Raw genomic sequence first — 10,834 nt, forward strand, 5'->3', positions numbered from 1 at the left:
GTAGGCCAATGTTCAGTTTATGAAACTGAAAAATTGATAGGTAAATTCTTAATCCTAGTCTTGTATGTTTGATCAGAGCTGTGATTAAAGGTTTACAGAGAATTTTCAGATTTCAAAAGGGGTTACAGCATTTTGAAATTTTGGATTAGATCCCCAACCTCCACTTGCTTACTTTCAGCAGTTGCCCTAAGGGTCAATTTCAAAATATCAAGAGTGACTTCATCCAGTGGTGGAAAGTGTTTTCATTCCAGTTTTGTACCTTCATTGTTGGGTTGTCTTCTATATTTACTTGAGTATTTGCATTTTAGGGGACTTTCTACTTTTATCCCACCAGATAATTGTTGCTTTAAGGAAAATTATTTGTCCAGAAAAACTTGATGTAGATTTTATACCTTCAATTTTGAAACATGACAATTTTAAAAGGATACAATCAGAGCAGCAGAACTGAACACACACCACTTTAACATAACTTCAAAACCGATCACTCTTAAGGACTAGAATATTGCGTCATCATGCGTAATCATTATGAGTACTTTTACGATTGATAGCTATGTAAGTAAGCTCTATATTAAATACTTGTCTTCTTTTACGAGGATAGAATTATAGATTATTCATTGTATCATCGTGGGATTTACTGCTTTCACTTGATATGCTTCTTCCACTTCTTCTGCCGCTTTCATCACCATTTTGTGCTCGTTGAGAGCAGAATGAAGCATCCCCACTCCTGTGTCTTCATCCGTGCTTTCTCTTTGGACGGACGCTGAACGTCAGTGTTGACCCACATGCAGCTCTGCCATCTAGCGGCGAAATACTGGAAACACAGTCTAAAGGACGTCTACTTCCGGGTGATTTCAATCAGTATCCGGTTGTACTTCCGTGACCTGAGACCAAACTGTGTTTCGTGATCCTGCTGGTGTTTGCATGACATTTTCCCTTTGCCATGTATCGTCAACCTGTTCTGAAGAACAGGAGGACTCTCCTGGAGAGAGCAGAGAAGTTTATTTCCGATATTTATTTCACAGACTGCAATCTGAGAGGACGGTAAGACGTTTGAATGAGCTCAACGGTGAAAGTCCAGTCGCTTGTTTTATTATGCCCCTATATTTCTGCATTAAATCCGAGTTGCATAAAAGTCTAGTATCACTTTTATTCCTAACTTATTGCTAAATCAATGTGAGTCAAGGAATTTATGTTGATATAATGGTTCTGTTATTGCAAAATGTGTGTGAATTATTTGTGTTTTTTAATCTAACATACATATGTACCGGTACACTTTTTTTCACACTCAGACTCTATGGAGAATCTTGCCCTCTGGAGTCAATCGCTTCCTTTATGTCCCATCAACGGATCCCATTCACAGAAGCAACCACAAAGAACTTTAAACCTTATAAAGTCGGTGATACCTTTGGACCGACGTAAGTGATCTTGTCAGATTTAATCGCTCTCCTTTTGAAATTAAATCCCTCAGATTAAGAAGTAAATCAAGTCAGGAGCAACTGGAAGTCTTACCTTGACCCAGATGACTCAAACCATGGCAGCTGAAGTAATCCAAACTCTATGCTTTGTCAAGATGGTGGACTTGCTGGTTTGAAGTGACCCTGAAAATCCCTGAGTCCTGGAGGGGAAAAGAGGTTCATCTTCTGTGGGAAAGTGATGGGGAGGCGATGGTGTGGAGAGACGGGCAGCCTGTTCAGGTGAGGGCGCAGCAGCCATTTCATCTGACTTCGTAAACCAGTGTGTCGAGTGTGTTGTGATGTGTGTCCATGCAGGGCCTGACGAAAGAAGGTGAGAAGACGAGTTACGTCCTGTCTGATGAGCCTCGCAGGTCAGTCGACAAATGCAGCTGAATTTTAGTTGCTGCTTCCACCGGTGATTTCCACATTTTATTGAATTTTTCTCCTTTCTTTTTTCCTTTCTTTTTTTAGCCTCACCCTTTACATCGAGATGGCCTGTAACGGACTGTTTGGAGCAGGCCAAGGGTCCATGATTGCAGCCCCGGACCCCAGCAGGAAGTTCTCTGTGCAGAAGGCTGAGCTGGTGATATTTAACAGGGATGTTCGGGAGCTCTTGACCGACTTTGAGATGCTGATTGATATCGTAAAGGTACAGCAATCGCATGAAACTTACTTCGAGAGTGGAAGTTTGATAAAGGCACCCCCCCCCCCAAAAAAAACCATCCCAAAAACAGATTTCCTCTTCTTTGATAGGAACTTGGTGAGGGACAGCAGCGAGGCTACCAGGCCCTCTTCACTGTGAATGAGATGGTCAACCTCTGTGACCCCCGTGACCCCGGCTCTTTCTCTAAAGCACACAGTCTAGCTCACAAGTTCTTCAGCCAGCGCAACGGAGAGAGCCAGCACACGGTCCATGCTATGGGCCACTGCCACATAGACTCAGGTGTCCATTATCACTCTTCTTTTGATTTAAATAGTTGGTAAGCGACACTATTTTATTGAATTTTTGTAAACACGCGCCATCAGACAGATACTGATATATTTTTAAAATGGTTGTCACAAGCATAAAAACTTGTTCCAACAACCTTCATATTGAAGAAGAATACATGGGTTGAGTGAGTGAGTGTGACTCCGTGTTCGCAGCCTGGCTCTGGCCGTACCAAGAGAGCATTCGCAAATGTGCTCGAAGCTGGGTGACAGCGATCCGTCTGATGGAGAAGAACCCGGATTTTGTGTTCACGTGTTCTCAGGTAATTCGCCCGTGGTTTTATTGGCTCTATGTAGGTCTCTTTTTTTGGTCATTTCAACTACAACTCATCTACTCTCTGTCCAGGCCCAGCAGTTCCAGTGGGTAAAGAGTTGGTACCCAGGACTTTTCTCCCAAATTCAGCACTATGTTGGGACAGGCCGGTTCATTCCGGTCGGAGGAACATGGGTGGAAATGGTAGCAGTCTAAACTTAATCTGAAATCTCTGACATTAGCCTCCTTTTTCCAACATACTGTGCTTTATTTATTTGCCTGTCAGGATGGCAACCTGCCCTCTGGTGAGTCCATGGTCAGGCAGTTCCTAGAGGGCCAGAGATTTTTTGAACAAGAGTTTGGGATCTTGTGTAAAGAGGTGAAGATGAAAAAATGTTGACTAAAATGGTACTGTTCAGTTTTTCATGACTGATTTATAGACTACTGCTCTTTTCACATTCAGTTCTGGCTTCCAGATACGTTCGGCTACTCGGCTCAGTTTCCTCAGATCATGCAGGGCTGTGGAATCTCCAGTTTCTTAACACAGAAACTGAGCTGGAACCTCATCAACACGTTCCCTGTTAGTAAGGTTTTGAATGTAATGTAAATTTTTTTTTAAAAAAGAAAGAAACTGAAAGGTTCAGTTTGTTTTGATTTTCTATTTCTTTAAAGCACAACACATTTTTCTGGGAAGGCCTTGATGGCTCCAAGGTCCTCACTCACTTCCCACCTGGAAACTCCTACGAAATGAAAGGCAAGGTTGAGGAGGTGAGTTTGGTTTCTAGCACACACAGCGTAGAGAATGTTTAGTCTGGGAGGAGAAGATTTACAAAGTTTATGACCTTGAGTTTTTCTCTGCTCGCAGCTTGTGAGAACTGTAAATCAGAACAAGGATAAAGGTCGTGCCAATCACAGCGCGGTGTTGTTTGGATTCGGCGATGGTGGGGGTGGACCCACACAGCTGATGCTGGATAGGCTCCAAAGGGTCCAGGACACAGATGGACTTCCTAAGTGAGTCTCTTTCTCACATGTTAACTCAGTGCTGGACTTCCTGTCCCCTCCCCTCCCACTGTCACCATTAGTCAGCTGAGCCCAAACTATTTCCACCACTAGATAAGTCATTGATGTGACATTAGCTTCTATTTTATGATGAGGTTTCTGTGGCGCAGTCAGCACGTCAGCGGTGGACCTCTTAAAATACAAGGAAATGAGTGATGTTTGCTGTGTGGTTTGATACCGCCAGTCATGTCATAGTCAGAATGAGACACAAAGGCGTAACTAGACACCAGTGCTCACTCATTGTGGTCTTTCCTGCAGGGTGCAGATTTCCAGTCCTGAGAAACTTTTCTCTCATCTTAACGCTGACTCAGCTCTTCTCTGCACCTGGACAGGGGAGCTCTTCCTCGAGCTACACAATGGAACCTACACCACGCAGGCCCAGGTGCTCTGGAGTTCCCCCTTGAATGAAAATACTGTGTCAGTCCTCAAACAAAAGATGAAATGAAAGCAGAATAAATAATAGGATCCTGCTATGAAAAAAGACACCCAAAACATTTGGACATGAATAAAGATGAGCAAAACACCTAAATCTTGGAAACCAAATGAAACGTATAAATAAAAATGTTCCTTTTCTCTGGGGAGTAAAACTAGATTTCAATATCTGTTCAAAAATGAGAATATAAGTATATTAATAAGTATATTAAATACCAATTGTTCAAATTTGAGGTAGGAAGTTGTTGTTCTTGGAACATTGAAATGTAGTTAATGTGGGGTAATAAATTAGTAGGTGAGATAAATGTTTAATATTGTCTGCGTGGTTCAAACTCAATGTGTTCCCTAGATTAAGAAAGACAACCGGCAGTGTGAGACACTCCTTCATGACATCGAGACGGCAAGCTGCTTGGCGCTGTGTCTGGACCAGACGTTCCAGTATCCGGCGGTAAAGCTGCAGGAACTCTGGAGGTTAGGACATGCCTGGAAAATTTTTGCGATGAGGAGATATGGTGTCTGTTGTTACAGTCCGCTATGATGTTCCCTGTAGGCTCCTTCTCTTAAACCAGTTCCATGACGTGCTCCCGGGCAGCTGTATAGAGATGGTTGTAGAGGATGCGCTGAGGTATTATGAAGGTACATTTTTACGCCTGCAGCTTTCTGTTTAATTCAGAATCTTATGGATCTTTCCTCAAAATAAAACAGGCATCACACTGTGTCTTAGATATTCGCAGGGATGGAGCTGTACTGCTGCAGAACGCCTGCATGGCCCTGGGGTCAAATGGCAACTCCCCAGGTGTATTCAATTCTCTCCCTTGGGAGCGCCATGAAGTAATCCAGACTCAAGAGGGTCCTGGTAAACCTGGTCTGGGTATGTTTGCTATCTTTGGCTTGTTGCCTCCCAAACAGCAGTTGTATATGTGATGTCCTGACGTGTCTTGCAGCTCTGGTCAACGTTCCCAGCATCAGTGTGTCTCCTGTCAAAGACACACCACCCATGACTCCAGTGTGCGTCACTGCTCAGGTACCTAGAGACAATTCATTCATTCTGCAGGGTTGTAATTTAATCTGGTTTACTAAACCATCATGTAACACGACAGGCTGACGGCACTGTCCTCATGGAGAACGGCATCTTGCAGGCTGTCGTGAATAAAGATGGCACGTTGGCGTCGCTGTATTTGGTCAACGGGAACAGGTTCGCTTAATCTATATGTCTGTATTTACCCAGCCGTGCAAAATGAATGAGCCCTCTCTTCACTCCATTTGTTTCAGGGAAGCCATCTCTGATGGTTGTCATGGTAACCAGTTTGTCATGTTTGATGATGTGCCTCTTTACTGGGATGCTTGGGATGTAATGGACTACCACCTTCAGACAAGGTTGAAAGTACAATTTATGTCTCGCTTGATGTGATTAAACATCATACACACACACTAACAGTCACATTGACACCCCCCCCCCCCCCTCCACAGGAAACCTGTGCTGGAGGTGGTGCAGCCTGTCCACGTGGTGTCCTCGGATGAGCTCCGAGGCATCGTCAGCTTCACCCTCAGGATCAGTGACAAGAGCACAGTCACGCAGGAGCTCGTTCTGGACGCCATGTGTCCTTACATCAAGTTTAACACATACGTATGCTGTAGTATTGGACATTTAATCTAACAACTGCTGATTGGGAGTTCAAGACCAATTCTGTCTTATAAAGTAACTCAACGTATGATTATATAACTACAGATAAAACACTGGTTTCATCTTTCCATTCTCAGGTGAAGTGGGAAGAGTCACACAAGTTTCTTAAGGTGGAATTCCCTGTGAAGGTGCACAGCCCCAGTGCTACATATGAGATCCAGTTTGGCCATCTACAGAGACCCACTCACAGGAACACCTCATGGGACTGGGCCAGGTTTGAGGTATGGGCGGACACTGCCAGGCTAATGTTGATTTGAATGTGCACTCACCAGAAATTGATTTCAAACTTATCTCTTTCATGGAACACACTGATCAATAAATGTAATGCTCATAGTGCACACGCCCTTCTCAGGTTTGGGGTCACAAATGGGCCGACTTGTCAGAGCACAATTTTGGAGTGGCGCTGCTGAACGACTGCAAATACGGCTACTCAGTCTACAAGAACACAATGACGCTGTCTCTGTGAGGTCACACGTCGAGCACATTTCAGTTACACCGACTATCACCCTCAAATCTAACAGTAGACGTGTTTCTCAGGCTCAGGGCGCCAAAGGCTCCAGATGCTAATGCTGACATGGGGACTCATCATTTCACTTATGCAGTCATGCCACATACAGGTCAGTCTAGTCTTTCCTGCATCTTTCTGTTGTGTTTATATTGAATTGGAAACTGATTGTCTGTCTGTGTCAACACAGGATCTTTCCAAGACGCCTCAGTCATCCAGTGTGCGTACAACCTTAACTTCCCATTGAGGTCAGTCCAGTGCTCTGCTGACGCAGTGCCCTGGAGTGCCTTCTCCACCAACACGGCTGCAGTCATCATTGAGACCATTAAACAGGTATCCTTATAAATACTGAGCTTGGCCTCGCTTGACGTAATCCACTAACAACAGTTTATAATGTGACCACAACAGGCCGAGAGCAGGAAAGGAGCGTTCATAGTTCGGGTCTACGAGTCACACGGGAGCAGCGTGACAGCAACTCTCTGTACTTCTCTCCCACTGAAGGAAGCCTGGCAGTAAGCTTGCACTGCTTGTTTTTTTTTTTTGTAGGACATAATTCATGTTTTCTGTTTCTACAAACTAATCTTTCTCTTCCAGTTGTGACCTCTTGGAGAGACCAAACCCTGATCAGCCAGCACACGTCACCTCAAACGGAATTGTTCTCAACTTCAAACCCTTCCAGATAGTTTCACTTCTTCTTGTATTGTGATCACGACATTCTCATTTTGACAGAAATTTCAGCCATAAACATTATGGCCTGTATCATTTGGTCGGATGAATCGATCCTCTAATTCAACCGCTCCTCCTTTACAATGTAGCAAAAAAACATGAGATCATTTTGCACACAATTTCTAAAAGCTTTTGTAAGGAATGTTTTATTAAAAATAGTATAAAAACATAGTGGTGCCTCCCTTCTGCTTTCATTTGCCACTTTGTCTGGTCACTCTGCAGCTCTGCCTTCGTGGGCCTGCAACGATGAGAGCTGACGTTATATTTCAGAATTACTAAAGGGGACGTCAAAAGCTTCATGCAGAGAGAGAATTACCTTCAGCTTGCTCTGCACTGCTGCACTTCCTCCTACGTGCTGTTGACCTTGTCTCTTGATGTGCGTTTACTTTCTCTGCTTTTTCAGTCCTTGATTTTTTGGATCTGACTTCCTGTGGATGTGTATCCTTTCTCTTTGGCGCCTGGGTTACAGGTTCCCTTTTGTTTGCCTTTTTCTCTGCTGTGCTTTCAGAGCGGCTCCTGGCCACCTTTTAGGAAACAAAACTGGAATTAAGAAAAATTTTGGGTAAAGTTTATAACTGCTCATATACCAAGGAGTTGTTTAAACCTTTTTCTTGGGTGTGTAATCGTGGTCTTCCTTTTTTGCTCTCTTTTTTTTGGCCTTGGGTGTTTTTGAATCTACATTATGAGAAAGATGCAACATTAGAAAACATTCAGGTCTTTTCAGTGGCTTTTTTTCCCCCTCCGTACTTCAAGTATAACCCACCTTTTGGAGCCATGGGGCCTGGATCCCCCTGAAATAAGAGCAATGAGTGTTACTGATGTATCAAATCCTATTACGAAAATTTGGATTTTCCATTAATTTACCGTGAACCACATAGTTCTGCCATTGTGGTCCCTGACAGACTTCATTCCATCCACATAATAACACTGCAACCATGCCTGGAAGTCAGAGTAGTCGGCTTTCTCAGGGTCGTAGCCTTTCCCACCTTCATGATGAAGCAGTACAATAACAGAGTCTCGCTGTTTAACAGGAACTTAACACTGACTTATGAGTGACAAGTGAGGAGGTGGTCACCCACCTAGGTTCACGACCTCCAGCGGGACAGTGTGACACAGTCTGAGCAGGTCTGCGGGTTCCCCTTTCACCTTTTTCTTTTTTATAGGCTTTTGTAAAGAAAAAAAACAACCTTTTGTTTGTAGCTAATTACGTACAAAGCAGTCGAGGTGAATGATTGATGAGATTAAAAAAAAGAAGCGTGTGTTCTTTCACCTTTGCATCAGCCGTCTCATCTTTCACAGGCTTCTGGATCTCAAAAGAGTCCTCTGACTCAAGGCCTTCCAGTACAGTCCTGGCAGGTACGAAGGGTGGGATGTTTAACCTAGCAGAGACGCGTATCTTTAGCTCCATTCTTTTGTAAAACAAAAACAATCTTGTTTTCAAAGTGAGTCTGAATCCTTAGATAAGTGAGAGATCAAGGAGGGAGGCTATTCATTTCATGTCAAACGTACATTCAGTCTTTTCCTAAAAAATCAGTTTCACAAGAAAATAAGATTTAATTTGGCTGTTTGTTGGCATTTAGCCTCTTGGTTTTAGTTGTTATTCAATTTTTTTTGTCCCCCTTCATTTAAAAATGATCAGTTCGCTGAATACCAGGTGTGTTTCTGCTCTACATTGTAGCTGCTACTTAAGCCTGAAATACACCTGCAAAAATGGCTATAAAGCGTAAGTATCTGTTGGTGTTTACTCTCCCTGTAATTAAGAAACATTGCAGTATAATTCAGGGATACACAAAACCAATATTTTTTCTCCTAATGCTGATTCAGCTGCTCGGGGAACATTCAGACACTGTAAACCTAAGCCAGTGCCAGTGGCCAAGTTTTCCTGAATCTGGCATCTGTATAAACTTAACGGTGTGTAACGCGAGGGCCGGAGCGCTACCCCAGTGAAGCTGAGCCAGTGGCCTGCCGAGGCTGAGTCATGACATCAGCTAGAAAAATCGATATTTTGCTTGTCACCTGAAAAGTATTTCGGCTCTGAGGTAGTTCCCAATGCCGTTGAAGTACTTCTGGTTGAGCAGGACTTCACAGATGGGCCTGTCAAAGGCTCGGTCAGGCAGGTTCGCCACAACGTTCTCCCTGTAAAAACCATCCATCCGGTGAGTGGGACAATGATATACATTAGCTGAGCAGGTGGCACAACGACAGCAGTCCTAACCTGAAGCTTTTGTACTCAAACATGATGCAGGGTCCTCGGTCAGCCTGCCACGTCCCATTGGGCTGCCAGCTGCCAAACCTGCGTGCATCCACGTAGCTCAGCACTCTGCACGGCTTCTCCTTGGAATAAAAACGCAGATGGGCGTGTTTGGGCAACTCATCCTCTGTGGTGTAGCGGAAATAGCCTGACATCCCAAAGCGAAAGACAACATCCATGGGTTGGTCTGCTGTCCCAGCCTTGATTCTCTTCTTTGGGTCGTCATCGTCATCACCATCACTCTTTATGGGGGTCAGAGTTAGCTTCACTTCCTTCCCTCTAGATGTGGCTGTGATGCGATACGCCTCGCAAGTGAAGGGCACATCGGGACTTTTGCTGACTTCTGATTTTCTGACTGCTCCAGTGAACACCACCCCATCACACATTTTGTTCACAAAGAGGCTGGCCAGGTGGAGCTCTGGTCCCTCGGGCATTTTGATGGAGCAGCTGTTGCAGTGACAGAGGTATCAGATGAAAATATTACATCACAACAGGACATAACCTTTGAGGTCAGGTCCTCTGAAAACATGCATGGTGGGCAATTTGTTTCCACTGACTGCAGTGCGTTCTTTTTTAAAACTACATGTTTAAACTTTTAGGCAAAAATAATACGGAGTTAATCATTTATCCCTTACAATTGTTAATTTGGCTTTTAATCAAAACTAGATTCTCATGTCGGGGCAACACAAAACCATTAAACAAGACGGATATAAAGATGATGGCTGTAGTTTAAAACCTTCACCTCAAAACTGAGAACAATACTCAAAATCAACAATTTGACATGCATACTCAACCCTGGCACAGAAATATGATTCATCTTACTTTTCACCTGAGACGCGACGTGTTTATAAACTAACCAAATCTGCAATACGGCGTTTCAACTTTGCAATACACAGGTGACATTACTTATTTCGTTCAGTAACGTTTGCACGGGGCAAACAGTGGTGCGCTTACCCAGACACGGACGAGAACTGGTATCTAGAACTGAGTTTAGGTTAGTACAAGCTGCAGGATTTATCGGCTTCTTCTTTATCCCTGTGCAGCACTCCCGCAAGAATAACGCATGGCGCTGCTAACCAGCGCTTTCACAACATGCCTGTTACCAAACATGTTGTGTAACATCAGCTGCACGGTACTGGAGAAAATCCCGCGAGATCTCCTCCGACTTTCGACGAGACGCGCTTGTGAGGGACGGTTTAACTGATAAACTGAAAACTGTGAAATATTTTTACTCAATGACGCTTCCATTTATTTTAATATGCAAAAGTACAAAGAAAACACACGAATACAAAAGAGCGGATAAATAAACGTTTGAGAATGGCGTTTAGATTGTTAGTACTGTCACGCAGATGAGAGAGAATCCCATTTCTTAAGTTTCAAGGGTGTTTTCTCTGCAGTGAATGATAGGGGAAGTGGATATAAATATTTTATTATGAATCTTTTATTCCTACCGGCCAAAAATGTTATCCACAAATATAATAAC

General features: G+C 43.6%; 2 protein-coding genes across 3 annotated transcripts; one reads left to right on the forward strand and one right to left on the reverse strand.

Annotated features, from left to right (window-relative positions):
• The first annotated feature begins 833 nt into the window (after positions 1-833).
• On the forward strand, positions 834-7,262 carry man2c1 (mannosidase, alpha, class 2C, member 1). Of its 2 annotated transcripts, none has more exons than XM_086209058.1 (26): positions 834-1,041; positions 1,290-1,415; positions 1,571-1,694; positions 1,770-1,825; positions 1,926-2,103; positions 2,208-2,397; positions 2,598-2,704; positions 2,788-2,898; positions 2,981-3,073; positions 3,158-3,274; positions 3,367-3,462; positions 3,560-3,705; positions 4,012-4,135; positions 4,535-4,656; positions 4,736-4,821; positions 4,910-5,041; positions 5,130-5,209; positions 5,286-5,380; positions 5,458-5,562; positions 5,656-5,812; positions 5,947-6,090; positions 6,222-6,331; positions 6,407-6,486; positions 6,565-6,707; positions 6,783-6,886; positions 6,969-7,262. In XM_086209058.1, exons 1-26 carry the CDS (start codon positions 941-943, stop codon positions 7,078-7,080), a joined length of 3,039 nt encoding a protein of 1,012 aa, XP_086065184.1. In that variant the 5' UTR covers positions 834-940; the 3' UTR covers positions 7,081-7,262. The 2 variants fall into 2 exon arrangements, with proteins under 2 accessions (XP_086065184.1, XP_086065183.1); XM_086209057.1 differs by having other exon boundaries at positions 835-1,041; positions 4,910-5,056.
• On the reverse strand, positions 7,194-10,477 carry neil1 (nei-like DNA glycosylase 1). The gene is made up of 10 exons (XM_086209059.1): positions 10,306-10,477; positions 9,316-9,798; positions 9,117-9,236; positions 8,371-8,479; positions 8,180-8,264; positions 7,965-8,086; positions 7,864-7,891; positions 7,705-7,775; positions 7,417-7,624; positions 7,194-7,338 (listed from the first exon to the last, which is right to left on the reverse strand). The coding sequence occupies exons 2-10, from the start codon at positions 9,783-9,785 to the stop codon at positions 7,292-7,294; spliced, it is 1,260 nt and encodes a 419-aa protein (XP_086065185.1). The 5' UTR covers positions 9,786-9,798; positions 10,306-10,477; the 3' UTR covers positions 7,194-7,291.
• Between the last annotated feature and the right edge of the window lie 357 nt (positions 10,478-10,834).

This window comes from Aulostomus chinensis, chromosome 7, assembly GCF_037954235.1.
Source record: "Aulostomus chinensis isolate RoL2024-O1b breed Wild chromosome 7, RoL_Achi_v1.0, whole genome shotgun sequence".
NCBI classification, from domain to species: domain Eukaryota; kingdom Metazoa; phylum Chordata; class Actinopteri; order Syngnathiformes; family Aulostomidae; genus Aulostomus; species Aulostomus chinensis.

Excerpts from the sequence above, each read along its gene's own strand:
- man2c1 (XM_086209057.1), top strand. The coding sequence starts at position 941 with ATGTATCGTCAACCTGTTCTGAAGAACAGGAGGACTCTCCTGGAGAGA. Across the intron at positions 2,899-2,980 it reads GAGGAACATGGGTGGAAATG|GATGGCAACCTGCCCTCTGG; the intron begins GTAGCAGTCTAA and ends TTTGCCTGTCAG. Across the intron at positions 6,487-6,564 it reads TGCAGTCATGCCACATACAG|GATCTTTCCAAGACGCCTCA; the intron begins GTCAGTCTAGTC and ends GTGTCAACACAG.
- neil1 (XM_086209059.1), bottom strand. The coding sequence starts at position 9,785 with ATGCCCGAGGGACCAGAGCTCCACCTGGCCAGCCTCTTTGTGAACAAA. Across the intron at positions 8,265-8,370 it reads ATGAGACGGCTGATGCAAAG|CCTATAAAAAAGAAAAAGGT; the intron begins GTGAAAGAACAC and ends TCTTTACAAAAG. Across the intron at positions 7,776-7,863 it reads AGGCCCCATGGCTCCAAAAG|ATTCAAAAACACCCAAGGCC; the intron begins GTGGGTTATACT and ends CTCATAATGTAG.